Source organism: Elephantulus edwardii, unplaced genomic scaffold (assembly GCF_000299155.1).
Source record: "Elephantulus edwardii isolate Elephantulus edwardi_28Jun2011 unplaced genomic scaffold, EleEdw1.0 scaffold00080, whole genome shotgun sequence".
NCBI classification, from domain to species: domain Eukaryota; kingdom Metazoa; phylum Chordata; class Mammalia; order Macroscelidea; family Macroscelididae; genus Elephantulus; species Elephantulus edwardii.
This window is the reverse complement of record NW_006399830.1, coordinates 12991850-13017635: the sequence shown is the minus strand read 5'-3', so window position 1 is coordinate 13017635 and position 25786 is coordinate 12991850. Positions and strand designations below refer to the sequence as shown.

At 49.2% G+C, this 25786-nt stretch overlaps 1 protein-coding gene across 1 annotated transcript in view; it reads left to right on the top strand.

The window, feature by feature from the left end:
* The window catches only part of CUX1 (cut-like homeobox 1), a 276918-nt gene that overhangs the window by 250621 nt on the left and 511 nt on the right, over positions 1-25786 (top strand). Inside the window, exons 21-24 of the mRNA XM_006889801.1 lie at positions 10115-10417; positions 15191-15379; positions 20016-20280; positions 25622-25786. Of these exons, the coding sequence (XP_006889863.1) occupies positions 10115-10417; positions 15191-15379; positions 20016-20280; positions 25622-25786 (922 nt within the window). The remainder of the gene's footprint in view (positions 1-10114; positions 10418-15190; positions 15380-20015; positions 20281-25621) is intronic.

The following is a 25786-nucleotide window of genomic DNA, read 5'->3' as shown; positions in this document are numbered from 1 at the left end:
TTCCTGACCTCCTTTCCTCTGTGGTTTCAGATGCATAGAGACCAATCAGTGTGCCTTGGGAAGCTGCTTATAGACGTTTTATGTTTTCCCCCCCACTTCGCAAACTCCGTTTTTATTTGGATTAAAAAGCTTTAGGTGAACAAACATATGATACATGCGTAAGACTAATGACCACACAGTGCTTACAAGCTTTTAATACCCCGGGCACTAAATAACAAATGAGCGGATAGAACAGAAACGCTAAGTAGTTTACTAGGCGGTTTAAGTGGGATGTCCTGTTGAGCCCTGACCCCACATCTCCAGACCAGGGAACCAAATTTTGTGAGGATTTTGGTTGTATATGAGGAGCCTCAGCAGCTGTTCTTTTCCTATTGTTGTAAAAATGTCACACAACTTTTGCCAGTTCAACTTCTTACACGTGCACAACGTTTGACAGCAGTTGCAGCCATTAGCTAGCTGTTCACCCCTACACTTGGTCGATGAGATTTTTCCCATCAGTGTTAACCCTCTTCTCCCCACCCCTTCCCATCTGAAAATTCAAACTCACTGCCATCAAGTTGATTCCAGTCCATTACAGCCTTTCATCCAGCTTCTGGGTCCATCAGTCTTGAGGGGAGGAAACTGCCTGTCTTTCTCCCAAGGAGCTGCTGGTGGGTTTGAACCACCAGAGAGACATGCAGCCTTTTTGTTTAGCAGCACTACTCCCTACAGACCTTGCTACCAGAGCCCCTTCCCCGCTTACCCCCTTGTAGTCACTAATAAACTTTAGTCTCCATTCATGTACTTTTTATTCTATTTTTTTATAAATGTGGTCATACAACATTTCTCTTTTTGTGATTGGCTTATTTCACTCAGCATAATGTCTTCAAGCTCCACCCACATGTGTCAGGACTTCACGTGTCATACTAGATGAGTGATGTCCCACTGTCGGCATGTACCACATTGTCTATCCATTCAGCTTTTGATGGTGTTGAGGTTGTTTCCACCTTTGACTGTTGTGGATAGAGCTGCCATGAACCCTGGTGTACATGCACATCACTGTTTGAGTCTCTGTTTTCAGATCATTGGGTGTGTACCTGCGAATGGAATTGCTGGATCATGTGACAGTTCTATGTTTAGGAGGTTTTTTTAGAAACTCTGTCCCTTTGTTTTTCATACAATTACCATTTTGCATTCCTACCCAACATGGATAAATGTTTCCATTTCCCCACAGCCTTGCCAACATTTGTTATTTTCTGGTTGGTTGGTTTTCTTAGCTGTTGTAGTAGGAACGAAACACAGTGGTTTCTCATTGTGGATTTGGTGTGCATCTCCCTCTGCACCAACCCAAAGGCATGCTGTTCCGCTGGAGAAAGATGGGCAGGTTCCTCCCATGCAGCTGCCTCTGAAAACTCACAGGAGGGTCTGATACAGGTTGGTTCCAGCTTGACAGCATACAACAACAAACAGCAGTGGCTGCTGGTGTTGAAGGTCTTTTCATGGATTTGGTGGCCATCTGAACGTCTCCTTTGATGAAATGTCTTTTGCAAGACATTTGCCTATTTTATGATTGAGTTACTTGTGTTTTTTGTTGTAATCAAGTTTTACATATATTTTGGTTGTTGTAATCTTACGAGATATGTAATTTCTGAAGATGTTCTAGTCAGTAGTTTGTCTTCCCACTTTTTATGTAAAGCCTTTAGATGAATAAAAGTTCTTCATGCTCGTGGCAGTTGGACAATTAAAACAGACATTTGGGGGTGGGGAAGAAGAACGAACTGGGGAGGAGGGTAGAGAAAACAGTGCAACAATGAATGAATGAATGAATGAAAACCCAAAATCTCTGCAAGTGTTCATTAAAACGAATAAAATTTAATAATAATTTTAAAAAAAGTTCTTCATGCTCATGAAATCCATTGATTTCTCTTTTTCTGTTCGCCCTTTTGTTACTGTATTAGGTCATCTATTGGTTCAGAGGCTACAGTAAGGGGCGTAAGCACAGCAGAGACTGTGCAGGACAGGCCAGTGTTTTGTTCTGTTGGATCAGGCATCATTGCTTCTATATTTTTTTTCCTCCTAAGAATTTTATGGTTTTAGTTTACACATTTAGGTCCTTACTTTCTTTTCAGTAAATCTGTATATGTTATAAATTGCGGATCTAAAAATGTAAAGCATGGATCTGGTTTCATTGTTTGGCATGTAGAAAGCTATTTTCTGTGACTATTTAAGAGACTTTTTCAGTTGAAAAGGCAGTCTTGTCAAACATCAGTTGACTATAGCTGATGGGGAGCTCTGGTGGCTTAGTGATAAGGAGTTGTGCTGCCATCCCCAAGGCGGCCTGTTCGAATCCACCAGCTGCTTTGTGGGAGAAAGATGAACAGTCTCCTCCCATGTGATTTACAGCCTCTGAAAGCACCCTGGAGGGTCAACTGGGAGTCAGTTCTGACTCAGTGGTACCTAACAACAACATAAAGGTGTGGATGTATTTCTGAACTCTTTGTTCTGTCCCATGTGTTTGTGTATCTGCTGTTTTCTAGTGCCAGGCTGTTTTGATTACTGTTTTTAATAAGTAATGAACTTGGGAAATGTGAGTCCTCTTGTTTTGTTCTTCCCTTTCAACATTCTTTAGCTTTCCAGAGCCTCTTATTTTTCCATGTAAAGTTGAGGAGTGCCTTTTCCACTTATGTCAAGAAAGCGGTTGGATTTTGATTGGATTGCGTTGAATCTATAGATCGTTTTGGGTAGTGTTGGCATAATAACAATATTAAGTCCTTTAAACAAAATAGATGGACACAGTGACCGCAGCAGTGAGCTCAAGTGTGTCCGAGATGATGAGGATGGCACAGGTAAGGACAGGGTTAAGGTCGTTGTTTATAGGGTCACCGTGGGTTGGAACCTCACAGCAGCAGTAGGGAGCTCCCGTAGCTTAGTGGTAAGGAGTTGCCCCGCCAGCGCAGATGTGCATAACTCACGTCCACCAGCTGCCCTGCAGGAGAAGGCTGGGCAGTCTCCTCCCACCACTTGACTATCTGAAAGCCCACAAGAGGCTCATCTGTTGGTTGTTTCAGACTCAGCAGCACACAGCAATCTAGGAAAACAGTATATTTCTGTTTAAGTCTTCCTTCATCTCTTTACGTGATCTTTTACAGTGTTCTTATCTCCTCTGTACCATCCTGCCATTCAGGAGGGCCCGTTGGAGAGGGAGGTCGCTGCTCTTCTGTGTACAGAAGAAATGAGAGCTGATGTTGGGGTGACTTGTCTTTCGCTTTCGAGGACTGAACCCAGACCTCAGGATGCCCACCGGGTCTTCCCACCACCCACGTCACTCCTCGCTGCTCCTGACAGAGAAGTGACCTGTTGGGTTTGCTGAGACTGTCAGTGACTCAGGACTGTGCCAAGGTGGGCTGAGGGCCAAACAATGGTTGCCAACACCACGTGAGCAACGGGCAGCCTGCCCTGGGCACCCGGAGGTCTGTTTTCCTGTTCTCGAAGCTCACACTTGTGAAAATGGGCCATTCCAAGAGAGGAGAAGGCCAGGCAAGGACATAGTAACATCCCCTCCCAACTTACTAGTAGCCCCTGGGCCTTGGTAGAGGGAAGGCTGCTGTGTGGTGGGCTTGGGGTGCCTCTGTGCCATGCAGAGGCAGCACCAGCCGCTTTTTTGCTTCTTCCTACTGTGAAAGCGGATAGGTCAGGGTGCGAGGTGAGCAGGTCCCAGTGAGGCCTACTCAGGTCTTAATAGGGTTTGTCTGAAGCTGTTGCTGTTCAGTCAAAATAATGTAGTAAAAAATAAATACATTCAAAGGAGGGGATCAACCTCACTCTGTTTAGATGTTCGGTGTCTAATGAAGGTGTGTGACTAGGGTATAGAGGGGACCTGGAATCAGCCCAGGCATCTGCTGTCAGCCCCACAGCTGGGCTCCAGAACTGCGGAGCCCGTAGGAGCCACTCAGGGAAACGTGGGTACTCAGAAATACCCCCAGAATTCGTCACACATCACCTCTGGCCTCCTCAGCTTATGCCTGAAACAGGAGATCGCAGTCTGCTTGTCCCCTCAGATGCAGCAGCAGGCATGCTATCCTGAGGGGGACCAGCAGGCCACCAAGCCTCAGGAGACGCCTCTCTTCAGAGATGAGCGTGGTGAGCATGGCCTGGAGGTGGTGTTTTCATCCTGACCTCAGTGTCCGACCTTGCCTGGGAAGTATGCCAGACTGAGCGTCACTCAGCATGGCTCTACAGCCACCAGCAGTGTCAGCTGCAGAGGCCCGTGGGCCACCCAGCCTCCCCTGGTCGAAGACCTCAGCACCCAGACACTTGGAGGCTCCCAGCCCTGAGACTCCATCCCTCCCTGGCTCCATGTCCTCCTCTGCCTCTTCACTCACATGGCCCCTGCCTTCCTGTGCACACACCTGCCGGGAGTGGTCATGCTGCTTCCTCGCTGCCCAGCAGCCCTCCCCTCCCTCCCCTTTCATCTTCCCCCTCCCTCCCAACTTCCCCCCTCCCATCTTCCCCTCCTCCCTCCTATCTTCTCTTCCCCCCTCCCTCCCATCTTCCCCCCTCCTCTCTCCCATCTTCCTCACTCCTCCTATCTTTATAGTCACTTGGAATTTCCTGGTTTGGCATGGACTCAACACCCAAACCATGGACATAATGAAAAGTGGTGCATCAGACCAGCCGCCAGTTAAATAATGTTTGGGTTCTTGTCAGAATGTCACAGAGTGCCCTGTCATTTTGTTTCAGCAACTTGTCCTTCTGAATGCACAGTTCGCCTTATGGCATGCCAGCAGTAAAAATGTCACTTACAATAATTACTTTTTGGTGAAAATGCTTGCTGACTTCCTACCTTCAAGCTGTTTTTTACACAGTGGGGAGATAATAAGAAATGACTTTATCCTGACTGCTCAAATGAACACTCAATGCAATGTGGGTTATTATTACTGCAGATGGAGGGGTGGGTGTGGAAATTGAAACAGTGCATCGGATAAACTGCAGAGAGATTTGTCTCTGAGAATTATGGCCAGTGTGCATTTCCAATTGACTTCTATCGAAACTCAAGGTAGCCGTTGTCTGCCTGCTGATTTTGGAATATAATATTCTTCATAATCCATTTATAGTTCCCTTCTCTATTCCAGAGGGCCTTGAGTCTCTTGTCTCTGCTTCCTAACCAAAGCCACACTTGTGCAAGATTTGAAAGCTCATATATATTAAAAATAGGACCAATCCATGCAGATCACTGGTAATCCAGAACCTTTCTACCATTTTTCTGTCAAAACTGGGTAGATAGACTAAGTAGCTCGACTTCTAAAATAGGCAGACTACCCACTTTCAGTTGTCCCGGTTCAGTTTCTGGTAATTTTTCTCTTATCCACACTGCCTCACAGAGCACAGGACCGCAACTAAATACTTTTAAGGGACTGACAGGCTGCACCTTAAAGTATGCATGCCAGCGTCTAGGTTTGGTAATTGCACTGTTAGTCTTACATACAGACAGTAAAACTACTTGCTTCTTTCTCATTCCTGTCATTCCACAGGAAAGCCATTTTTCACCTACTGAGTTGAATTTAACAGCCTCAAAAAATTGAATGAGGGAGTGAAGAGATGGCAGATAGGCAGGCTGTCATGGTCCAGAGAAACTGGACATTGTCAGAGTGGGTGGGAACTTCATCTAGTTCATGTCTAGGCTTGTGTCACCTGACCAGGCCTCAGCTTTCTCACCTGGAGTGTGACATCGGTATTATACCTCGAGGGTCATATGAGGATTGAATGAGCCAGGGTGTGAGGACCCAAGCACACTGCGGAACTGACAGTGCTGAGGACACCTCCGTTCCCTGTCCCAGCGCAGGGCTGCCTCGCTGGCCAATCCTTGTGTTGAGTTCTCTGTGTGTGTGTGTGATGTGTGGACTATGGACAGGCCATTTCCTGGGAGGAGGCCCAGAGGACAGAGAGGTGCAGGGGTGCGGATCCCCCACACTAGAATCCAGAACCACTGGGTGGCCTGGCTCTGGGATGTGGGCACATGGTGACTTGCACATGCCACTTCATGGATGTAAAGTAAGGGAGATGCATGTGCCTACCTCACGAGGTGCCCATCATCTAACAGGATCAGTTCACCGAATGGAAGCCTGGCACACAGTGCGTATGCAGTAAGTGCCAGCCTAGTAGTCACTGTAGTAGAAAGGGCAAGGCGCTCTGATGACATAGTGCATAATGTACTACACTGCTAACCAGGAGGTCAGAAGTTTGAATCTACCAGCTGTTGCTTGGGAGAAAGATGAGCCTCCTCTTGTGTTTATAGCAGGATGGAGGTCACTGTGAGCCAACTGGGAGGTAGGGTGTTTATCTGTAATGTACCCTCCAGTCAGCAGACTCTCCACCCTCCCTCCCCATTCCCCACAGCTATGCCTGAATCTCTCCCGACTGTTTCTCCACCACAGTGTCTCCTGGGTGGGCACTGCCAGCCCCCCGTCCACACTGAACCGGTTGCTGCTTCTGTTTCATGATTACTGGTTGCCACAGAGGTCAGCTCCTACTCAGGGCAAACCCGCGTGTCTCAGTAGAACTATGCACAGTAGGACTTCTCAGTGAAGCAAATCTCCAGGCCTTTCCTCCGAGGCACTTCTAGGTGGACTCAGATTTCTAGCCTTATCCTGTTAGTGCCAAGTGTTAGCACCACCATGTTTCAAATGAAAAGAAAACAGTAGACTAAAGTAGTGAACACCGGTGTACCCTTGTCCTCTAACGGCCTAGCTGCATCCATTCTTTTAACCAGCACTTTGTTTTCTACTTGTCACTACGTAGGGGAGAGGAAGCATCATTTACATAGAGTAAAACTCATTCCTCACTCTGTACTAGTCTGTGAGTTTTGACATTCAAGGTTTACAACCGTTTCATTTGCCCCCAAAGTTTCCTCGGGGCCTCCAGGAGCCCGTTCCTCCACCTACTGTGGTCCCTTCCTAAAGCCGTCTCCCTGGTCTCACACGGATGCAGCCTTTCAAGTCTCAGGCCACCGCTTAGCCATGGGCCAGACACTGGAGAAGGAGCAGCGGTGAGGCTCCAGATTCCCAGTGACTGTGGGACAGCTTTTACAGACACAAAATCTCACGCGATTTAGTAATGCTTTTTCTTTAAAGGGGAGATCTGATGACTTAGTGGTAAGAAGTTGCCCTGGCAGCCCAAAGATACATGGCTTGGATTCACCAGCTGCTTTGTGGAAAAAAGAGGGGCAATCTCCTCCTGTGCCATTTACTGCCTCTGAAAACCTGCTGGAGGGTCAGCTCTGGGTCGGTTCCGACTTGATGGAATACAAACACAAGTTCTTTTAAACCCAGGTTAAGATTAGTGACCTGGGTCTTCACTACTACACTCAGACTAGGACACTGGCGTATTCCCGGAAGTGAGGGATCCAACCTGGGCCCGTACCTGAGCAGCGCCAGTCCTCTGTCCTTACCATATAATCATTATTGCTAATTACATAGAAGCGGCACAAAGCCCTGTTCTTTGGAAAAGCATTATTTTAATCAGAGGGTTCCATTTGCTAATTTTTGGAACATTGGAGGGGGAAGGCCACGTTGACTGTGTGTCTTTGTTCCTGACAGGAAGGATAGGTGACTCACTGTCCCCCTGGGGCGGGCTCACCTCTGGGGGAGGAGACAGTCCTTGCTGCTTCTCAGAGGGGCTGGTTTTGTCCAGCTAGCGCTGCAGCCGAAGCTGTGCGCCTTCTGTAAACACCTTCTAAAGAATGTCTGCTCTTACCAGGTGATGGTCCAAGGGCGTGAATCTGTGTGTGTCTGAGGAAGCCACATGCCGCTGCGTCTGTCCACGCCTGTCCAAAAACGTGCCTGGTCCTGCCCCCTGCAGTCTGAGAGCTCTGTGTGTGTGCGCGCACACACGTATATTTGCGCACACGTGTGTCCACTCCAGGAAGAGTGTTCACAGCATGGGTCATTTGTTGTGCCTGAGGCACCAGCTCAGAATGTGATAAGAGTGGAGAAGTGGGGACCAGCCGGCCAGGGCAGCTCACCTTGCAGACTGAGCGCTCCCCCCACCCCGATGCCTTTCGAGGCCCAGGCAGGGCCCCGTTTCCATCTCAAGGGTTGTATCTTCTTTGGAGTGCCATCCAGAAACACAGAGGGACCCCACTAGTGTGAGGCGAGGCCTCTGTTAGCTCTCAGCTGGCCTTCACCACAACACGCATCACCCAGCGCACCGTGCTTGGCACCCGGGGTAGCACAGGGAGGCACCGTGTGCTGGGTTAGCCGGGCAGCCGTGATGGTGACCTTGCTGCGGGTGAAAGGAGACAGACCTGAGAAGAAATCTGTTTATCATGTGGGGAGTTCCTGCCGTCCTTGACAGTGTACAGTGAGCAAGATGGATGATGTGCCCAATTGGGCCCGTGCACAGGTGAATCAGGGCAGATTCACAGTCCAGTTCCTCCACCGCTGCGGAGACAAAAATCACATTTGCTGGGTTTTCTGTCTGGTTGTACAATGACCTGGAGGTGAGCAGAGAGAAGAAATCCGATTTATCGGATTCATACTGCCTTAAAGATTTATATAGACCATTTCTGCCTTTTACACACGTCTCTTTTATATCTTGTGCAAACCAGGTTTTTTTAAACCTGATTTTTCAGCTTTAAGGACCTAGCTCCGTGTGATCATGGAACACAGACCAGTTTAGGACAATAAATGGCTTCATCAATTGAATTGCACTTGTCTTGCTTGAGCAAAAACACAGATTGTGCCTCCTATTTGGAATACATTGTCTGCCCTCTAAGTTCAAAGTAGATTTTTACACTGGGCACAATATGCCCAGCAAAGGACATGTTATTTTCTACGTTATGTGATAAGCTGGGATTGAATTAGTATTCAGTTTTACAATGTTTTCTTTTTGGTCAAGTGACAAGTATTTTGAGTGCTTACGGTGGGGGCCGATGTTGGCACAGTGGCCTGCTGGGCTGGGAGAGCAGCAGGGGAGGGTCTAACCTGCACCGCCCGTGACTTACTCTCTGGGACCCTCTGGGCTGCCCCTTTCTATGACACTGTGAAGTCTTCCAGTTTGTACTCAGGACAGGGGAAGAGGGGGCAGAGCGCTCCAAGCACAAAGCCACAGATAGATTTACATGAAGCCACTAACTCACCAAGCATTGTCCTCCCAGACACAGTGTCCTTCTCTTTGGAAATTAAAAAATAGCCAAACTCTTTTATTCCAGGTATCCCAAAACTCAAATCCAGCCTGTTTTGTTGACTCTTAGGATGATGTTATTGAAGAAGCCAGATGGTCCCATTCACCAGTAGAGAATGTGGCAGCAGTTACCTCGAGGCCCCTTGTCTCATGTCACCATAAGGAAGGAGAATGTGGAAGCCGATGTGTCCCCACCCGCCGAGGTCACTCCCTTTGTTACATAAAGGAAACGCTTAGTCTTTACAAGCAAGTAGTACTGCAAGTTCTAAGACTGAGCCAAAGCCCCTGCAATAGAAGGGCAGGAGTACAGAATGCGTGTTCCTCTAGAGATGGGCCTCTGGCCGTTGGGACATCACGGTCAAAACCAAGTTGAGACCCTGGGCGGCAGAAGACTCAACACTGGCCTGTTGGGGGCCGTCAGTGAGTCTCTGAGTGGGGCCTCAGGTATTCCTTTCAAGCGTCTTTATAACTCTGGTGGTCACACCTCATAGCCAGCTTTCCTTTAATATAAGCTGTTCAGGTTCTGTTGTTCTGGTAATATGGATAGAATCGTCCTGCAGGTTATAATCTGGCAGAGGTACTTCTGAATTCTAGCACTTTGAGGTTTCATTAGTAGAAACCATGAGAGTGGTAACACATGATTCATGTGGAAGGTATTTTTTAACAGAATGTTCTTGCTTCATGATTCCAGGAAGCTCTTACTTAAATCCTTAGTTTTTCTTCTGTTGCTGTTTGTTGTTGGTTGTATTTTTTTGTTGTTGTTGTTTTTTAACAAAATTAGAGCTTACAAGTAAAAACAAAAAACTGTGAGACAATTCATTTAGATCTGTACCGCACCATGCTGCTTGCATCTTGGACAGAGTATTTAATGAGTATTTCTTAGCTAAGTAAAGGAAATGTCCGTGGTAAGACATCTCTGTTTTAAGCCCTGGTTTCTCCTGTGCTTTAATTACAGAAAGCACTCCAAAGACCTCTGCCAGCTGCAGCCCTGCACCCGAGTCACCCATGAGTTCTAGCGAATCCGTGAAGAGTCTGACCGAACTGGTTCAGCAGCCATGTCCCCCCATTGAAACCAGTAAGGATGGAAAACCACCCGAACCAAGTGAGCCTCCAGCTTCCGACTCCCAGCCCACAACGCCTCTGCCTCTTTCCGGACACTCAGCTCTCAGCATTCAAGAATTAGTAGCCATGTCTCCTGAGCTGGACACCTACGGCATAACCAAGAAGGTCAAGGAGGTGCTGACGGACAACAACCTTGGTAGGTTCTCTTCGCGGTAGGTGCTGCTGAGGCAGACAAAGGGACGGCGTTTCCTATTTGAGTGTGTGATGTTCGGGTCAAAGGAACAGTAATAGCTCAGCACCTGCCCTGGGCTGTGGGGGTTGATGAAAATCACCATCGGCACAAAGCAGTTCTCGCTAGGTGGAGGGCACCCAGCCCTCCTCCACCTTCCAATTCCGACACCAGTTGTCCTTTCCCAGGGTACTCGTTTCTCCTCTTCTGGGTTTAATAATCCGTAGCAATGGCCCGCAGAACTCAAGCTGTACTTAGAGTCAAGTGATTTATTAAGGAATGAGGTCCAGCTTGGGATCAGGATCAATAGGCTGAAACTCGGGGTCGAGAAACATGTAGGCGGTCTCCCTTCTGAGTGTAGGACAGTGTTCTCAGCTTGCTGCTGGACAGGCCACCGTACCAGTCACTGACTGTTTCAGGGCCCCTTCCAACCCTGGATCCGTCTTCGGGGTTACAGTCTTTGTCCCATGTTATGGGTCTTTTAAGAGTTTTTTGCCTGTGGGTATGGATGTGGGCGTGTGTTTGTGTTTCACACTCATTCTCACTCTCTAGCTTCTTCACTGCTGCTTCGAATCTTCCTGCTGTTTTCTGTCTCTCAGAAGCTTCCATGTGACTCTCCCACCAGGTCCGCAGACTGACCAGTCCCCTCTCAACAGGCCACAGACACCTGATTTACATAGTACGCTACAGCTCACTTCATTTGCATCTTCTTATTGCTCAAACACCGCAAAGTACATACTCACGAGGCAGCCTGAAGCCCAGGACTGGACAAAAGTAATAAATCCTCTGAGGTAGAAAACTAGAGCAAAGCTCAGAGATGAGGGAGAAAATCTTCCAAAGTGGTGTTCCAAAGAGCCTAGGCAAAAGCCACACGAAGGAACACATTCCACCAGAGTCCTGAAGAAGAATGTACAGGAAGCTTCCAGCTGAATCAGTGACAGGCTCAGACATCTGCACACTGTGTCAGAGCACAGAACCGCCTCCATTTATGTGCACTGGGGGACTTGGAGTGTTTCTGTAAGGCAACGCCAGCCCCCTTCCTCTTTCTTGCACTCCCTGTTGAGATACACCCACTGGTGCTCCACGCCCTTGGTGGGCAGCAGAGCTGGGCAGGTTCCACATCAACCTGGCAGCAGCTGAGGCCTGCAGTAGGGCTTAACAGGATAGTCCACCAGGCTCTGGGTTCAAATGCTGATGCTTCAACTGACTGATCGTGTTGCATGGACTTGGCTCCTTTGCTCTCCGAGTCTCCTCAGTAAAACGAGCATAAAAATGCCTGTAGTTAGCTCTGGTGGCCTAGTGGCAAGGAGTTGCCACTACAATCCCAGAGGCGCACGGTTCGAATCCACCAGTTGCTCTGCCGGGGAAGGAGGGATAATCTCCTCCTGTACCAGTCAGTTCTGATTTGACGGTACACTCACACAAAAATAATAAAATAAAATAAAATAAAATAAAAATGCCTGTAGTCAGGGTCATGGGAGCAGCAGGGATTCCTAGCAGCGTGCCTGGCAACTGGTCATTTCTTGTCATTGTCCTTGCCACCTGCTGAAGCTGTCTCCATGCCCTGTGCCCATCACTCAGATGAGGCAGTCCCTGGAGAAGGGAGTTTGTCACCTCTCCCGACTGTCCCCTACATGTGGCAGCCCCCTGGGCGTTCTATCTGAGAAGGCTTTCCTGCAGGCCCATGCCACCACCCTTATCACTTGGAGTGACTAGAATATCGAATGGTTTTGACATTTCTCAGCTCTTATTTTCCTGCAGTGTAGCCTGACCCAGACCTCACCCTCCTAGTTTAGGAATGCAGAAGATGGGAACAACCAGGGCTCCAAATATTGACACCCTTCTTATTTCCTGGGTGTAAAAATCATTCAGAAGGGCCCCTACTTTCAGCTGTGCGTGTTACTATAACCTCAGAGAGTGACTGAGGTCCACTTCCTTCAGGAGACACTTTGTACGTCTTTCGTTTTTTTCCCAGGGAAGAGGCAGAAAGGAAGTAACAGTGACCTGAGTCCAGTATCGTTGGCCTCATGAGCTAACAGCCTGGGGACCTAACACCTTGTCTGGCCTGAGCCTTGTCCCACACTGCTCTCCAAGTGATTGCTTAGAAGAGCAAAAGTAACAGCAGCTGTCTTTAATTAAGTCAGTTCATAAAAATGTAGCTGTTGATTGAAAAATTTACCAAGTCCCTGTCTTAGTTCTCTTGTGCTGCTATGGCAAATACCGTAACTAGGTGGCTGTAACTAACAAGGCAGGCTTCTTCTCTGTGAGCTGGGGAAACAGCCTTGTCTGTTTGCAGCTTCTGCTCATGAGTGATCTTTGTGCGCCCTAGCATCCCTCTCCTAGCTCTGCTTAGGGAGCTCTGGTGGCCTAGTGGCAAAAAGCTGCACTGCAATCCCAGAGGTGTGTGGTTCGAATCCACCTGATGCTCTGCTGGAGAAGGAGGGACAATCTCCTCCTGTACCAGTCAAATCTGATTTGACGGTACACACACACAAAATAATGACTTTTTTTTTAATCACAACAACTTCTATCTCTGCTTGCTAAATTTCACTTCAACTCTTTTCTATTTCAAAAGAGATTGACTCAAGATACTCCCTACTTATTAACAAAGAAAACCCATTCCCAAATGGGATTACAGCCCCCGGCATGGAGATTTGGATTTATAATATATTGGGGGTAGAGGGGTTCAGTCCATAAAAGTCTTTTATGTTGCTCAACATGAAAATATACAGATTCCTAAACTTGAATCATCACCTACTTGACGATTTTGTTGAAAGTCGAAGGAAACAGGCCCAGTATATTATTGCTGCTCAACCCCCTATAAGAATTGCCATTTCACGTAAAAGTTGAAAGCCATCCAAGGAAAGCTCTCATTGTAAACCACTGGTGCACTGTAAGAGTATAGCTGCAAATTTGTGAATATCAGAATCTCCTATCTGTGTTTCCACCCCCACTGAGGTTCCATTGAGGGGGCAGCTGCCGTTGGGGGCATCCAAAGGAGCCCCCCAGGGGGGCCTCATGGCCTTCATTGTCACGCTGAGAAGCATGAGTCAGTGACATTAGGGTGAAACTTTCCATCCCAGACACACGACATCCTCTTGAGCAAAAGCTTCCAGAAAAGCTCCATAGCACTGTCGCCCTGGACGCAGAGGTCGTGAGCCATCCTCCTGGCTTCCCTACTGATCTTGACTGTTCAGAGAAAGTGGCTACCTCCCCCATCGAGGTCACAATGGAGAATCAAAGACAGAAAGGGGCCAGATTAGATCTGAACTAGGCAACAAAGATGATCCCTAATCAAAACCCAAGCATCCCCTTAAGTCTTCACCTGGGGTCTTGGGGTGCTCAAGAGCCATCCCTGTCAAGTGAAAGCCTGTCACTCCCTTCAGTCCTCAGAGGGGCCAGGGACCCAAAGACAATTAAGCGCCACTGCTCAGGCATCCCCTAGAAGGCGTTCAGATAGTCGTCCAAACCCATCTGGAGGGGCCATAATAATAAGCAAATAATGAGCTGGTGATATATATTGCTCTCCTGAGCATAGCACACTGTTGGAAATGAAATCAAATCCGAATTAGGTGAAGTGCATTTAAACAACTACAGCAGAAAAAGGGCTAAAGATTGGAGCATTTCTAAAACTAAACTGAGTTTGAAATGCGGAGAGAACCAACAGATTAACAAGTCAGTCAGGTTATCTCTTTGTAATAAATATTTATGTTAAATAAATAAATAACAATGACTACATCAAACTCAGACCTTGCCACACAGCAGACTTTTACTGGGGGCCACACTCTCAGGAGGCCAGGCCACATCATTTCCATCCACAACAGCCCTGTGAGCTCAGTGGTGGCGTCTCCATTTCACATGTGGGAGAGCTGAGCCACAGAGCGACCAGTGGCCACCCTGCCGAGGGGAGAGTTGCCCTCTGAGCTCACAAGCCCAGGCCTCGGGACACGATCCCCATTCCCACCTGATAAATCCCGCTGGGTCTGTCAGGGCACAGCTGATTCTAATGTGTGCCCTTGAAAGTAGTGACCCTCTTAACCCTCTGCGGAATGGCACTTAAGACAAATAAAAATTTCTTTTTTTACCTCTAGAAACCCTACTGTGCCTCCAGACTCACTTCCCATGAGCCCGTGGCCGGGCAGGCTGCACCCCACTCCCAAGGAGGCAGGGCAGGGGATGCAGTCCCCTCCGGCCAGCAGTGCAGCTTGGCAGCAGGAGCTGACTGTGGGTTTGGAAATGACCCACTTTAAACAGTAAATCCGTGCAATGGCCCTCTCCCCTCCTCTTTCCTGCTGGGATCCTAGGTCAGGCACTACATTTCTCAGTAAAACCTGCTTCTCTTACTGATGGTGAGCGAGGCAGTGCGGCAGGTTTCTGTTTGAAGTTACACAGGTCAGGGCCCCAGTAGGGTCTCAGCAGCATCTGCAGTGTGGGTCCGGATTACCTCCCTCTGATAGGGTGTCGTCCAGACCCCTGTCACACAGAGCCTCCAAGCTGTTGGAGAGAAGCAGTGTTTGCTGCGTCTGAGCAAACACGGGAGTAACTCTGCTTTCCCATGGTGAGAAGACCATCACGGATGGGGTCTCTTAGAAGTCTGTACCAGAGCAACGCTGGGAATCAGGGCCAGCTGAGTGGACGCCGGGCCTGCCATGTCAGATATGAACCTCATTGTGTATTTGTCCTTTCAGGTCCCTGGGCCTCAGGTAGTGACCAATCTCTCGGGAATTTTGTGTCCTCTAGGTCAGCGGCTATTTGGGGAGACCATCTTAGGGCTCACCCAAGGCTCCGTCTCCGACCTCCTGGCTCGCCCAAAACCCTGGCATAAGCTCAGCCTGAAGGGACGGGAGCCCTTTGTCCGGATGCAGCTATGGTTGAATGACCCCAACAACGTGGAGAAGCTGATGGACATGAAGCGGATGGAGAAGAAAGGTAATTCTTGCCGTCTGCCCCGCAGACTGCTCCTCACTGCAGACGGGCCGGTTATTTCCACGAGCCTGGCCCAGCACTTGGCCCCAGGGCCAGGGTACAGGCAGGCAGGGGTGTACTTGATGGTTACTGGCAATGGGAACCCGATAGGGCTGGAAGCACTCGTAGTGTTCTCTTGGGGAGTTTGTCCACAGAGGTGGGAATGCACATTTGGGGACACTCCAATGATTCTTGAGAATTACCTGGCAGTTAGTTTACTACTTTTCATCCTCTGAGGAGAATAAAGTCCAGGAAAGAAACCCAGCACTTGGTGGGTGGGTCTGGTTTCTTGTTGGGTATAGACTTGCCTCATTCAATGGCCAGTTCAAGCAGGAAGTAAGAATTCAAACTCTGGACTGTCTGACCTCGTAGCAGGGACTCACATAATATATGCATTCACTGCTGAAGCACTGCTGGCCTGCAGGTGACATACTCAGGTACAGCCTGCCCTCCACTGAGGGCCTCAGTGGGCTCTGACCTGCCCTCCAGCGAGAGGACCAAGCTTCTAACATAGACAGGCTCCTGGACACATCACCCAAGAAAAATCATTAGCTTTAACTTGTTAGTACAGGAAATGTAAACGTATGAGCTGAGAGCAACGTGGTATCGTAAACTCAGTGCGTGGACTCATCACTGAGCTTCAACAGTTGTTCTCAAACAAGCAGCTTTAAAGCTTTTTAGCCTGTCCCCCACCCCAAGCATGGCAAGACTGCTGCTCCAAGCACCCCGACCCCCAGGAGCCCATAGCTCTGATCCCAGGGCCAGCCCCACTGCATGCCACCCCCCAACCGGCCTCTTGTGGCTTCAGTGATTATGAGAGAGGCGTCCTGGCTTCCCCCCTGCTGCCTGTCACCCTGGCACGGGCAGGTAGAGGAGGGGCCTCCAGGCCTCAGCTCTTCCTTCTGCATGGGCTCTGGGCGCCATCTTGTGTTACAAGAGAGTTAGTGGCCTATGGACCCGGAACTCGGGCCCTTCCTCTCATCCAGGGGGCCCCAAGCAGCGGAGCCCTGCAGTCTAACGTCCACACGCAGGGCAGGAGAGCCTCCACTCACCCCCAGAGGAGAGCCGAGCCCCCCTCCTTCCAGATGGGGCGTGCAGCACTGAACTTCCTCGGTGGTCATGGAGACTGGCCTGTGCCACAGTCAGCCATGCATCCCCGACCTTTGACAAGGCCTATTCCCGTCTTCCTAAGGGTTTCCTAGTGTTTTGCTGAAATGGCAGGGAGTTCAGGAACTTTCCGCCTCAGTAAGACCAGGACCGTAAAGCTAACTTTATCAGGTGGTGAGGATCAAACGGACTGTCCGCAGTGTAACCGTCCGGAGATGTTACGTGCTCAGCAGTCTCTTCCTATAAAATTGCTCATTTGTGCTGCTCCTTCAGTCTGGGTGGGAAATTGTGCAGCAGGTGATCCAGACCACATGATCCACACGGATACCGCCGCGCCTTTCTCTTCCATAAGCTTTCCTCTTCGCCCTTCAGTTGTACTCTCTTATTCCTACTCATATTTCTTCCCTGCCATCGTCTGACGACTCCTGCTTTTCTGTCACCTTCATGATATGACCCTCAAACAACCTCTCCGCATGTCGCTGTCACACACACCCCCATCGTTGGGGGCGGTTAATGATGGACCCTGCAATCGGTGGTGGTCTCCTTGACCATTCCTTGAGGTCTGAAGTCCAGTGCCTCCTTTGAAGTGCTCACCGCCCACTGCCTTCGGTGCTTGTTCACGTGCCACAGCCTGGCGGGGTTGGGGACACTGTCGCCGTCTATACAGAGGGCAGAGAACACTACTCCAGCCGTCCTGGGTCAGATCACAAGCAAATCCTTTAACCTCTCTAGGCCTCAGTTTCTTCTTCTGTAACTATAGATCACTCATCACAGCATCTTTGCCACAGCGTGACAGTAAGGATTTCAAAGATAAATGTCAGTGATTGCTGCTGGTGGTAGATGGTGACATTGCCACTCTCACCATGACACGCCACTGGAATTAAATATGCTTTCTCATCTTCTCTCAATAGTAAGAATTTTTAAAGACTTTTCCAATTGTATTCTAAACAAGTCTCCTAAAAAGATCAATACGGATGTGAGTCATCACTAAGAAAATTGGAATGGTTTTTAACTTGAAGCATAGTTGGCAGTTAACGATGCATCAAACTGTGAGGAGTGGATAAAGCACAAATAACATTCCAGAACATACGATCAGCAGTCACATCCCACTTTCTTAAATGGTCCGCCTGGTAGCACACCCCCAAGTGACGGTCACTGCTCGTTGAGCCTTTGGATCTAGTCTCAGCCTCCCCTTTACCCCTTGCCTGCAGTGAAAACACAGATTACAGCACAAGTGCGTCCCTCCGACCCCACGCCCTCAGCCTCTGCCGCGTGCTGTCTGCCCAGCTGCCCGTTGTCTGTTCTGGTCACTTCACTTCGCCTCCACTCTAGGGTTGCACCCAAGCCTCCTCTGGAGTTTTCTTTGTGAGGCTTCACTTGACGTCCCCTGCGCACTCCAGCCTCCCGCATAGTCTCTCCTTGCTCTCAAGACTCCAGCGTGAGGATCACAGCTTTCCTCCGTGCACCCTGAGGGTTTACTGCGCGTGTGCAAGGCCCTTCTGACCCGTCTAGCGCCTCAGCCTCGGGTTCTGTGGCCTCCTCAGCTATGACCTTCCCTACACCTTGTTATCCCCCAGAACTACTCTGCCTCTCGAACCCCCACTCTCCTCACCATCTATTCTCTTACATTCTGCTTTCCTGGCCTTCACCCACAATGGCCTCTGGGCCCCTGATGCTCCCTGACCCCTGTCCCCCGTGCTTTCCCCACCAGGGTCCTTTCCTAGGCATCCTGGAGCCCTCCGCCCTCACATCTCTGACTCCTCCCCAGCCTTGGGCTGGTGCTCCTGAGGGCATCCTCCACCATCCCCTGGGCTTCTGGGTCCTCCTGGAGACGATCCCATGACTGGGTGGGTCAGTGCCACCTCAGATTGTAGTGTTCCTTCTCAGTGGGCCCCACACTCTCAGCCATTCCTCCCTCTACCCTCCCACAGTCCACACTACCCCCGTCCACCATCGTCTCCTCAGGACTCAGCTCTCATAACTCATCTCCTTTCTTCTCACATTCCTGCTTCACAAAGAAAACCGAGGCCATCAGTGTTCTCGTCCCAAACTCTGGGCTCCTGTGGAGCTGCAGTTTCTGTCATAGTGGTTCCCACATTTCTCTCTCTGTTCCAGATGGTTCTCCTGAATTCAAAGCTTATATATCCAGCTGTCTGCAGGGTATCTCCGTGTAGGTGGCTCTGAGACCAAGTCCCAGAAGGAACCGTAATGTGTCCTCTTTACTCATCCCTTTTGAGGTGGTTCCCCTTTCCCACATTCTCTCATTTACTCACTTACTGAATCTTCACGTCTGTAAGTCATAGGATTTCCCACCTCCATAGTCATCCTCATTGTAGTCACCAGGATGATTGGAGCTCGTTGCAGCTCACAGTGGCCCTTACGAGGCAGAACAGCTGCTTCCAGGAGCTTCTTTATGGAAGGAGACAGCCACAGCTTTCTCTCCGGGAGCAGCTGGCGGATTCAAACAGCCAACCTTCTGGTTAGCAGTCAGGAAGTTAACCACTGCATCACCAGGCCTTTCTCCATTATTATTACTTAAGAGTGAATCTTTATCATTCTTACCTCCTAACAGAACTCCTTCCAGCCCTTCCTTCTCTTACCCATCCTCCAGACCAGAAACCTCTGGCTGATCATATCATTGCCTTTACTCAAATATTTTCATTACCTGTGAGGTAAAATGCCAACTTTCATCCTGCACCTGTCCTGTCCACTGGGTCTGCTCATCTCTTCAGCTTCAACTCCTGCAGTTCCTCCCCTGACCCTTCCTGCAAGCACACACACACGTGTGCAAACACACGTTAGCTGTGCACTCCCATATCTTTGGTGGTTTCTTTTTTTCTTGCTGTGTATTGAGTCGGATCTGACTGGCATGGGAGGAGATTGCCTTTCTTTCTCCAGCAGAGCATCTGGTGGATTCGAACTGTACACCTTTGCGATTGCAGTGCAGCGTCTTGCCACTAGGCCACCAGAGCTCCCTACACCCCTGTATCTTTCACGTGTTACTTCTACAACAGCCTCTTGCTATTTTCTACCTCACTCCCAGTTTTTTCTTGGCTGATCCTTGTCCTTCAGATTCCGTTTAAGCATCACCTCCTCTGGGAAGCCTCCCTGATCTCTTTTGGGCCAAGCTGAACAATCTCCTTCTGTGCCCACCCATGGTGCCCTGTGCTTACTTCCCTTCCTGCACTCTACTGTGGTCGGCCTGCTGTCCACAGCTCTGTCCCCCACTAAATGGTTAGGTCTACACAGACATGTGGGGACCCCCAGTTACAACAGAGCAGGCCCCCCTCAGTGAATGAGTGTTGGGTGATAGAATATTTCATGTGCAAATGTTTTGAGATGCTCTTAGAAAGACCAAGATGGAACAGCCAGCTACCAGAATCTCCACAAAAGAAACTGGCAGCCGACGGCATCCAGTCATGGTAGAGGGGTCAGCGGGGGTGCCGTTTCATTCTGGGCCCCACGTCTCAATCTGACATCTGTTCCTCCCCAGCCTACATGAAGCGACGGCACAGCTCAGTCAGCGACAGCCAGCCCTGTGAATCCCCCTCCGTTGGCATTGACTACAGCCAGGGAGCCAGCCCGCAGCCCCAGCACCAGCTGAAGAAACCCCGTGTGGTGCTGGCCCCGGAAGAGAAAGAAGCTCTGAAACGAGCGTATCAGCAAAAGCCATACCCGTCACCAAAAACCATTGAAGAACTTGCCACCCAGCTCAACTTGAAAACCAGCACTGTCATCAACTGGTTCCACAATTACAGGTACAGTCGCATTCCGGCCGTTGTCCAGGGGCAGGCCTGTAAGAGTGAGCTCTTCAGACCTAGGAAGAGGCCACTCTGTGCTCCGGAGCCTGGCCACGGCACAGTGGACAGACAGCCGGGTATTTGTTTCTGAGTTTTCGTTAGTTTTAAGTTTGTAAGTCCAGAGATGTAAACCATATCTCTGCATCAACATCACATAGTTAGATACAATCTGCAGGAGTCACAACCAAGGATATATACCTCCCAGTCACATCACATTTATTTGATAAAAGCGTGGGCAGCAGGGGTCCCACAGCAGGGAACCTTGCCATCAGGGCCTTTTTTAATGCTTTCTCAGGCTCTTTAAAGTTCTCGTTTCCAAACTAATCTGCTCAGTTTTGTATGTAAATAAATGAAGTCCTTCAGGCCCATTTCTTTTGAGAAGGACTCACTAAAACAGAGAGACTCACCCACCGTCTAGCTCTCCAGACACTGTGCTAGGTGTTTTGACCAGTTTGATCCTCAAAACTGTTATGAGAGATATAATAGTTCTCATTATACAGATGGAAAAAAATATATTTAAAACTCACATAGTAAGTACACAGGGCCCAGTGGTGGCCAGTAGAACAAAGAGTGGCCTAGGAGTGAGATGTTTAGGACAGACAATTGGAATCACTGGAGAATAACAAGTTGATTGTACTCTGTAACTAAGAGTCTGCTACTAGAAAACAAGTCCACTTGGCCTGAAGGACATTGCTGCTTAATGTCTGTGAGGTGGCCATCTCAATGTCAGCTTTCATCAGCACAACATTTTCTTCAGGGCTCAATCAAACCAGGGCTAGGTGAGTGCTCCTGGCTGTGCCAGGTTGACAGGTACCGCCGTGTAGCCTTGAGATGGAGCCTTTACCGATACTTGCGGAGACTTGTGGCCATGTGCAGTGTAGATAGTCAGGGACTAGGAGGAGAAATTCTGTCTCTGATTGGGCTTTGCCTCTGGTTCTGTGGAAGTTTCTGCAAGTACCAAATAAACTATACAGACTCAGAAAAAAATTGGAAATGTTTAAAAATAGTAGATGGACACCAAATAAAACCTTTATTGCCAAGAAAGGCTAAGTCAGCAGAGGTAGCTCAATATTAGCCCCAAATGGAATCAGACCTTTTATCCTTCATAGCAACACTGGCCCTGGGCAGGTTTCCCGGGCACCTGGGGACTGACTCCCCTGAGTACAAAAAGAGTAGATAAAACTGAGCACAACCCGTTTATTCATCCCAGATTTATAATCAGGAAGAAACAGCAGTGAAGGGAAGCCAGGAGTTACCGTGATGGCATTCCCTGTACATGGAAGGAAATGTACAAACTTGAACATTGATCTCTGAGTTCCAGAACAGTATTTAAGCTCCCTCCGACGCCCTCCAACAGCACATCAAGTGAAATGAGGAAATGCGGACAGAAACCCACCAGAGCCGCCTTGTGCTGTGTGTTGTACACTCATTTTTCACATTCTAGACACAAAGATGCATTTAAATATGCACTTCAGACCTTCCACAAGTTAAGTCCATTTGGATGTCTTATAGCTGAGCAGCATGAGAAGCCTAGATTCCTGAGTGTTTATGCAGCGGTACAGCTTATTACATAAAACACCTCCAGAGCCATTCCCGCTGGCCCTGCTGGGACCACCTTTCTCCAGATGCCCCTTCGGGCCGCAGCTGAGTGGCATTCATGGCCGCCTGGCCAGGTCATATGCTCTCTGACTTTCTCAGCTGCTGTCACTTGCCTTGCTTGTCTTCTGACAGCCTAGTATTGTGCGATGCCCAGGGGTCAGCTGACCATTGTGCCTTCAACGTAGGCAAGTTCAGCTCTGCACACAGCAAAAAATTGCAAGAGTAAGAATAGCAGAACGAGCTCAAAATGTACTGAATGAGTCTAGATCCAGAACAGATGTTCAGTAAATGCTTTCTTTTACAAATAACTCCACTGCAAAGCTGGCACAAGGGGGGAAAAGGGCAGAGGTGAATTGACTGCAGAGATCTGGAAGCTGAGAAAAGCACAAGATATACAGGTTCTGGGGATAAAGGATGAACTCGGAAAGACTCTCATACTCCAGGAAGCAGGTGGGATGAGAGGTGTGTACCAAGTCATTTAGAATTGGCATGACGCTCAGAGAAGCATGGTCACATGCCTGAGATCACGCAGCGTGTAGAATGAAGAGCTTTCTGACAGCACTCACCATGACTTTAACTCCTCCACATCCCACTCAGGCTGGTGTCCCCACCACACTTCACACAAGCCCTACCATAGCTTGCGCAGAATGTTCAATTTAAATAAAAAGACAGTTTTTCACATTTTCTTTTTTTCCCCTGTAAGAGCAACTCTGCCTCCAAGAGCCAGGGAAGCCACACTTGGCCTTGGGTTGAAGGCACCAGCGGCTTCAACAGTCTTTCATTGTTTTTGTTCAGACATTCCTCTAGGTCGTATAACCCTGGTGTACAAGTTGCCGTCCTGCGGTCACTTGTGGTTGCTGTGAGGCTGAACACTGTGACACGGATGTGTCAAATGTGTTAATGGTTGGCTACAATGCGGACTGAGAGTGGGGTGGAGCTCCCCAATTAAACAAGCGTGGAAGGAGGAGTGGTGTCCACTTCCATAATAGCTTGCCTCCGGAAACCCTATGAACCTGGAGAGAGGATGAGAGGCACCCAAGCGTCGAGGACTCTCCTTCATAGGGTCACTATGAGTCGCCTGCAACTCGACGGCACTTAACAACAACAACAACAACAACAAGAGCTAAACAGGAAAAGTTGATGTTCCAAAAACTTTCTCCTACTCCACTGGCATCTCAGAAAGTAATACTTAGGTGTTTTTGGTTTGTTGCTGTTGTTGTTGTTGTTTTTTAACCTGTCTCAGTAAAAAAGCGGTGCTTTCCTTCCTCTTACCCCTTTACCCTAAAGAAATCATGAGTAACTAAGGATGACGCTTCCCTAGAGATGGACCCGGAATGTCAAAACATAGTCAGGATGCCAGGTCTCCTCTTAAAAGAGCAAGCAGGCCCGCCGAGCAGAAAGGATCCCAAACCCTCGGGTCTGTGATGCTTGTGTGACTTATCTAAGAAGCAGAACTGCTCCCAATCTGCTAGTCTTTAGGAGCTGAGCTTTCTATACCAGCAGGTGAATCCCTTGTAAACACAGAGAGAAAGCTAAGCCGGAATGTCTCACATCTATTGAGTGCCTAATATGTGCCGTGCGATGCACGAAGAGCTTGATGGCTGGATTAACTCATCAAACCCTCCTGTTGGCAGTAATGATGGTACTATCAGCCCTGTTTCATAGGGAAAGGTTCTGCACATCGATGAAGCGGGTGAGCAGAAGGCAATGCCACCCAGGAAGGGCGTGAGGCCAGATCCTGGACTCTTGGCAAGAATTCTTCCCTTCTCCTTACTGCCAGCCCTTCTCCCACAGCCTTCAAGCTTGGGACAAGCCCTAACAATCCTGTCCATCACAAGGCCACGGCATAGTAAGAAGAGTTACTTTCTTTCCTCCAGTGTCATACTTTGGACATGTTTTCCAGAAGGGCCAGTCCTTGGAAAAAGACATCATGCTGAGAAAGAGTGGAAGCCCTTCCACGCAATAAATGGACACAATGGCTCAGGCATGTCAGACGTAACAGTGGACTCAAGCATATGAGGCTAACAGAGTACAGGGCAAGGTCCAGATCTGTTGTCCATAGGTCCATAGGCTCACTGTGAATCGTAGCTGACTTGATGGCACCTAACAACAACAACAACTTTGTATCCTATCGAAATTAAAACTTATTTCCACTGAGTCAGAACTTAGTCCTATGCATTTCATACTCTTAACAATGTCCCTTTAAGGAAAACGCTTTTCTTCACGTGTATCAGATAAGAAAACTAATGCTTGAAATACAACTTGCCTAAGAGGTAAAACTAGTAGAAGTCACATTTCAGATCTGGCTACAAAAAGCCTGCCTTCTGTCTGGAGCAACACTGACCATAAGATGCAAAAGTTCCTACTTTGTGGGCCTGTGACCTGGCTGGAACCAACCCATCGCTGTCCATGCAGCCTCCTACCTCTCCAGCAACGGTGAGCAGTGACGGAGCGTTTCCTCCGCCTGGCTCATCCTCACAGCCTGGCACCCAGGAGAGCAGTCACAGGAGGAGGAAAGTTCACTGTTATCCCTGGAAACGTCACCTCACCCAGCAGCTCTGGCCCAGAATGTTCCTCATGGACAAACATTGAGAGCCCATCATGTGCAGGGAGCAAATGCCAGATAGTCTAACAAGACAGCAACCCCACCAGAACTGCCTTACACTGCCTGGCTTCAACGCTCACGACCACGTGATGGTCACGAGTTAGTTATGTGTAATTCTAAAAATGCTTTCACGCATACCTGGCCCCAGGGCTTTGGGCATGTCCTTTCTGGGCAAGACACTGGGCTTGCTGGTCATTGACCTGAAGATGCCTTTCCACTTAGGGCTTGCATGTTACCAGTGGCCTCTTCAGGCTTTGGGAAGAAGCACACAGAGAGACCCTGTGCTGGAGCATGGTGAAAGGAGTGACTGTGGAACAAACACAGACTTAGCAAGAGCTGCAGTGCAGAAAGCCAGGCCCTCCAAGAGCCCATCTCAGTGTCCCAACACAGGCCTGGGACATAGTTTCTACTATAGGCCAAGCTTAGCTTGATTAAAGCTTGCTTGGTTTATTGGAGTATGCATTCAATCTCTTCCTACGTGATCAAAAAGGGACCCTTCCTTTCAGAGGAAGACATTTAGTTGAAAATACACAATTTAATGAGTTCTTACCCGAGCCTAGGCCAGGCGGCCTGAACTCTGGCTGAGGGCTGATGGTTGGAGATTTTTTTTTCTCTTTGGATGTTCTTGAAGACCTGGTTTCCTTTGTCAAGTCCTCATAAGGAAACCGTTAAATCGCACCAGTTGACTTGTAGTCAGCTTATAGTCTCATTTCATTCAGTCAGAATTTATTCTGTGCGCCATACGCCATGTTAGGCCGGGAGTGTGTGAAGAGTAAATGGGACCTCTTCTTTTAGTCTCTTTGAGGGTGAGGGGGTGTTAAGTGAGTCACTGGAGCTTTATACCACTCAGGGAACAACTTACTCAGAAGCCTTGAGGCAAGAATGAGTTTGGGGATCACTGGGCACTGTGCCCAGGCTCCTTGAGGTGAGAGTGGGGGGCCTGCCTGCCCGAGGGCTCAGTAGGACCCTCCGGAGCTGGGCTGCGCTCTGCGATGATGGTGCCTGTCGGGAGGAAGGGCTAGGACGTCGATGGGCCGCGATGGGGCCTGCTTGGAGCAGCCACCTCACGGGCTTGTCACCGCTTGTGTCTCGTAGGTCACGGATCCGCAGAGAACTGTTCATCGAGGAGATCCAGGCCGGGAGCCAGGGCCAGGCCGGGGCCAGCGACTCCCCGTCGGCCCGAAGCGGCAGGGCAGCCCCCAGCTCGGAGGGCGACAGCTGCGACGGCGTGGAGGCCACCGAGGGCCCGAGCGCCGCGGA